The sequence below is a fragment of the Artemia sp. Qi Xiang Cuo genome, chromosome 14 (assembly GCF_049724085.1).
Source record: "Artemia sp. Qi Xiang Cuo chromosome 14, ASM4972408v1, whole genome shotgun sequence".
In the NCBI taxonomy this organism is placed as follows: domain Eukaryota; kingdom Metazoa; phylum Arthropoda; class Branchiopoda; order Anostraca; family Artemiidae; genus Artemia; species Artemia sp. Qi Xiang Cuo.
The window spans coordinates 33,946,052-33,952,051 of record NC_142807.1 but is presented as its reverse complement, the minus strand read 5'-3'; the positions used below and the strand labels follow the sequence as shown (position 1 = coordinate 33,952,051).

At 39.4% G+C, this 6,000-nt stretch overlaps 1 protein-coding gene across 1 annotated transcript in view; it reads right to left on the bottom strand.

Moving 5' to 3' along the window:
- Window positions 1–503: 503 nt before the first annotated feature.
- The window catches only part of Gem2 (Gemin 2), a 42,948-nt gene continuing 37,451 nt past the window's right edge, over window positions 504–6,000 (bottom strand). Inside the window, exons 5-6 of the mRNA XM_089100354.1 lie at window positions 4,084–4,266; window positions 504–834 (exon numbers count right to left, since the gene is read on the bottom strand). Coding sequence (XP_088956480.1) covers window positions 745–834; window positions 4,084–4,266 — 273 coding nt within the window. The 3' untranslated portion in view covers window positions 504–744. The remainder of the gene's footprint in view (window positions 835–4,083; window positions 4,267–6,000) is intronic.

Genomic DNA, 6,000 nt, shown 5'->3' with positions numbered 1-6,000 from the left:
AGTAATAGCAGATTTTGAAGGGCAGCTGTGTTGAACCTCAAGCGATTTGGTGCTGCAGTGGGTTGTTAAGTTTAGTAATAGTAGATTTGGAGGACAGCTGTGTTGAACCCCAAGCAACTTGTTCCTGCAGTGAGTTGTTAGGTTTAGTAATAGTAGATTTTGGAGGGCAGCTGTGTTGAGTCTCAAGCGACTTGGTCCTACAGTAAGTTGTTAGGTTTAGTAATAGTAGATTTTGGAGGGCAGTTGTGTTGAACCTCAAGCGACTTGGTCCTGCTGTGTGTTTTTAGGTTTAGTAATAGAAGATCTTGAAGGGCAGCTGTGTTGAACCTCAAGCGACTTGGTCCTGCAGTGAGTTGTTAGGTTTAGTAATAGTAGATTTTGCTGCATTGCAACCAAATCTAAAACCATCATTTTTATTTTTGTCAATTTTGTCCCTATTTTTTCGAATGTATTATTCGATTTTGCTAACATAAAGATTCGCTAACATAAAAGTGAGAAAGAATTTGACTAAAAAATTTCTTTAAAAGAAAATGGTAAGAAAAATGTTTTGACAAAAACTTGACGGTTAATACACAGGATCGGTTTCTACGCATAAAAGCAAGAAAAAAAATTGACGGAAAAGCTTCTTTAAAAGAAAATGGTTAGAAAAATGGCTTGACAAAAACTTGACGGTAAATACACAAGATCAGTTTCCACGCATGATCCACTTGATCAAAGATCCGAGATCCGATGATCCAACTTGATTCAAATTGCCAGATCCACTTGATCAAAGTACCTAATAACAATTGTGATCAAAACATTGAGGGCCGTTAGATTCTTATCTTCCACTGATCCCTGAAAAAAAATCAGAGAATTTGAAATCTATTAAAAAAAAAAAAGTTAAAAAGGCACTACACTTTTTTAAGGTGTAAATGTCATTATTAACATACACAAATCAGTGGGATAATCACAAACCTTTCAATTAAAAAATCTAAACACGGAAGGACTCAAGCTGGGACCTTACACTTAGACCTTAGTTCTGCCTGTGCCTCCTGAGGCACACAGGGCATCAAGAAGGAGCCGCCGATTTCTCTCAGGTTTGCTGCTGCAGTGATGTCTTCCCATTGTGGTAAAACGAAGGTGTGCAGGTTGCTTAGATCCCTCTGGTAGGTCTGGTGCAGTGTTGCTGGGTAATCCCCGGCTACGATTTCTCGGTGTTTGCCAGTGTAGAGCGGCTTTTGGCAGTCTATGGTCGTCCATATGTAGGACATGTCCCAAATATCTCCACGTTCTAACTCTGATGATGTCGATTACTAAAGGCTGTTGTGCCATCTCACGGATGGACTGGTTTGTCATCTTCTGTGACTAGTGGATATTCAATATTCTACGAAGACACGAGTTTTCAAAAGCCAGGACTCTTCTCTCTTGTTCTTGATTCAGGTGCCATGTTTCTGCTGCGAAGAGTAGTATTGGCATAACATTGCTGTTGAAAAGGCGTAGCTTTAGGCGTAGAGAAAATCTCTGAGATAGCCATACTTGACGTAGTTTATTGAAGTCGCCATTTGCCTGTCCTATTCTGGTGAGTATTTCTTTCACTGTCGAGCCGGTGTTTTCGACGATATTTCCGAGGTATTTGAACTGGACAACTTTTTCAACATCTTGGTCATCACATTTAATGGACAGAGGAGTCACTAGTCGCCATGCATATGGTCTTCTCAGCATTCACAATAAGACCAAAATGGTTTGCCTTTTTGCTTGACTCAAGCACAACCTTTCAATTAAAAAATCTAAACACGGAAGGACTCAAGCTGGGACCTTACACTTAGACCTTAGTTCTGCCTGTGCCTCCTGAGGCACACAGGGCATCAAGAAGGAGCCGCCGATTTCTCTCAGGTTTGCTGCTGCAGTGATGTCTTCCCATTGTGGTAAAACGAAGGTGTGTAGGTTGCTTAGATCCCTCTGGTAGGTCTGGTGCAGTGTTGCTGGGTAATCCCCGGCTACGATTTCTCGGTGTTTGCCAGTGTAGAGCGGCTTTTGGCAGTCTATGGTCGTCCATATGTAGGACATGTCCCAAATATCTCCACGTTCTAACTCTGATGATGTCGATTACTAAAGGCTGTTGTGCCATCTCACGGATGGACTGGTTTGTCATCTTCTGTGACTAGTGGATATTCAATATTCTACGAAGACACGAGTTGTCAAAGGCCAGGACTCTTCTCTCTTGTTCTTGATTCAGGTGCCATGTTTCTGCTGCGAAGAGTAGTATTGGCATAACAATGCTGTTGAAAAGGCGTAGCTTTAGGCGCAGAGAAAATCTCTGCGATAGCCATACTTAACGTAGCTTATTGAAGTCGCCATTTGTCTGTCCTATTCTGGTGAGCATTTCTTTCACTGTCGAGCCGGTGTTTTCGACGATATTTCCTAGGTATTTGAACTGGACAACTTTTTCAACATCTTGGTCATCACATTTAATGGACAGAGGAGTCACTAGTCGCCATGCATATGGTCTTCTCAGCATTCACAATAAGACCAAAATGGTTTGCCTTTTTGCTTGACTCAAGCACAACCTTTCAATTAAAAAATCTAAACACGGAAGGACTCAAGCTGGGACCTTACACTTAGACCTTAGTTCTGCCTGTGCCTCCTGAGGCACACAGGGCATCAAGAAGGAGCCGCCGATTTCTCTCAGGTTTGCTGCTGCAGTGATGTCTTCCCATTGTGGTAAAACGAAGGTGTGCAGGTTGCTTAGATCCCTCTGGTAGGTCTGGTGCAGTGTTGCTGGGTAATCCCCGGCTACGATTTCTCGGTGTTTGCCAGTGTAGAGCGGCTTTTGGCAGTCTATGGTCGTCCATATGTAGGACATGTCCCAAATATCTCCACGTTCTGACTCTGATGATGTCGATTACTAAAGGCTGTTGTGCCATCTCACGGATGGACTGGTTTGTCATCTTCTGTGACTAGTGGATATTCAATATTCTACGAAGAAACGAGTTTTCATAAGCCAGGGCTCTTCTTTCTTGTTCTTGATTGTGGTGCCATGTTCCTGCTGCGTAGAGTAGTATTGGCATAACATTGCTGTTGAAAAGGCGTAGCTTCAGGCGCAGAGAAAATCTCTGAGATCTCCATACTTGACATAGTTTAAGGCGTCATTTGCCTGTCCTATTCTGGTGAGTACTTCTTTCACTGTCGAGCCAGTGTTTTCGACGGTATTTCCTAGGTATTTGAACTGGACAACTTTTTCAACATCTTGGTCATCACATTTAATGGACAGAGGAGTCACTAGTCGCCATGCATATGTTTTTCTCAGCATTCACAATAAGACCAAGATGGTTTGCCTTTTTGCTTGACTCAAGCACTGCTAAGTTGTCTGCAAAGATTTCGAAGATAAGCTGATTTCGACTAGAGCTTGAGGGCTATCCATTAGGTATGCTTGCATCTAAGTCAAGCAAGCTTGAACTCGGATTCCATCTTTAAGCCTGCAGGATTTTTAAATAGTCATGTAGACTCAGAAATCGGAGCGAGGGCGGAGGATTTAAACGAAAAACCTAGGTTTGAGAAGGAAGTAACTAAAGTATAAAAAACTTAACTGGGTTTTCAAAAGTTGACCCTTGAAAAGGCATAAAAGAAATAAAGGAAAATACGGCGCCTTTCTTTTTTCTGTTGATCATGGCTAGCTTTCGGCAGCTGTTCTGGAGTTAGTTATGGCTCAGGAAAACTGACTTCTGGACTCTCTAGGGATATAAGATCCCAGCCCTCAGCAATGTTTGAATGAGGTGGAGACATCTGCAGTTGCGAAAGAAATTTTTAATATTACACAAAAGTTAAAAGCTATTATAGTTCATATTTTGAAATAGTGAGTTTGCCTTACTTTAAAAAGATAAGTATTTACACAAGACATTGCCTAATTCAAAGAAAAGATTTAGACCTAATGATTCCCTTCTTACAAGACTATTGCCGCAGTTAATTTGCAACTGACTGTTGTACTTTCATCAGCAATCATTGTCATAGTTTTTTTGTATACAAAAAATTCCAAATATTTTTAGAGATTAGACATTACTACAAATAGCAATTATTATGTCCAATAGCCAATAAAAATATACATACCAAAATTGACCGCTCTCTTTGACAAACGCGGCAAATATCTCGTAGCACACTAACAAATTCTGCAGTAAGAGGTTTTTCAATTAAAGCCATAAGGGAAAAAAGCCATTGACCAATTGCTAAAGTAAATGATCCAGGAGGTTCCAACCACTCCTTGTGCAATTCCAATAGTTTTTCTATATCAGCCTTGCAAAAAAAGTTTAAATTTAGGTTAATTTACCTATAGAGCTTACTAATAAACTAAATATTCCCTATGCCTTAATAATATAGAGAAACGAATGAGTTTTGTTTTAAAGGGAGAGAGACGACAGAATTTAAGGATAAATGTGTTAAATGTCGTTTGGGGTGGGGCAAGGAGGGGGGGGGTGGATTTGCCCCCCCCAAATAATGTGGAAAAACAAATTATTATGTATCCCATACTCCCATACCCCTTCACTATCCGGATATGGACCCCTCTTGACAAGTTTTGTTTTAAAGGGAGAGAGACGAAAGAATTTAAGGATATAAATGTGTCACGGTAAGATGAGTCACTAGATGCAAATGTCGAGTAAGAAAGGTCAGAAGGCTTCATAGGTGTCACTGAAGAGCTCCCTTATGCGCCTAGGACTAGTATACGCTTAACATACATAAGAGAGTTTTGAGACAAAAAAAGGTCACTTTTGAGTTATGGCGTAAGGGTTAAAGATTTTACAAAGGGTGGAAATAGAAAGACTGTAGGCAGGACATTTCAGAAGACTATTACGTTTAAGCAAAAAATTCAATAGTGTGGTGTTAAAAGGCGACCTACGATTACTTTCATTATAGGATATTGGGAGGTTATTAGTTTACTGAATAATAGGCTAGTAAATGCAGCTTATCTGGGGTGGTACAGGACAGAAAGAAAAGTTCATAGGTTTTGTAGGTAAGATCAATTTTAAATGGTTGTGGGTTGCTAAGTGTTTGGAATGGAGATAGGACTGCAGAAAGGAAACGTAGTAAAATTAATAAAGGGTGTCTTGGAAGACCAGGACATTTAGAAATGGCAGCGTTAGGTCAAAGCCTCGACGCCCCTTAGAGTTTATTACCAATAGAAGGAGTTCCAGAGCTGCTTATTTCAAAACAAGTCTAAATAGTAATGAAAATATGTGGTATATGTCAGGGAGGTTAAGAATGATGAATGGGCATTACTCCTGTTCAATGTTTATCAGAAACTGGCGATGATTTGCTTCACTTTATGGGTATTTATCTCTAACTACAGGATTCAAGGAAAGAATTATTTTCTAATGTGGGTTTAAATGAGTAGTTTGTTTCAGTAATAGGATCAGACGACTATGGAACACTAAAATGATAGCACCTTATAAAAAATTGGGAATGATACATAAAGAGTAAATTTTGCAAGAGAGCGGAGGTGGGTGAGCTGTGGAAATTTTCTTTGGATGTGCATGAGTTGTTCTTATTATTTTTTTTTCTTTTGTAAACATTGTTGAAATGTTCATTTATATGTTAAGAGTGTTGATGGTTCTATTATTTTGTTTGTCGCCATGGCCCTGTGACTTTTTGACAACAAATTTATATCTGTCTAATTACAAGGCGACAGTTAATTCTTAAATGTATAATTCTAAACCTTTTCCGTTGGAAGTATTCGTTTCCTTTCTCTATAAAGATGGCGTATAATGTCAAAATTCACAAGATTCTGATTTGGCAAACTGACCTATTTTATACAATATTGCCACTTGAAAAGAAAAAAGTTTCATGGGTCATTTTCCATCTGAGCATTTTCCTCTACATTTTTTAGCTCAATTTGGATGAGCTTAGCCACATTGGTAAGTTAAGATATAAATATTCGGTCCAGACGCCACGTAAAATTCTGCGAAATATACTCGTAATGCAAAATTAACTGTTTAAACGATCCAGTCAAGCATGTGTTCATAAAAAAGACTT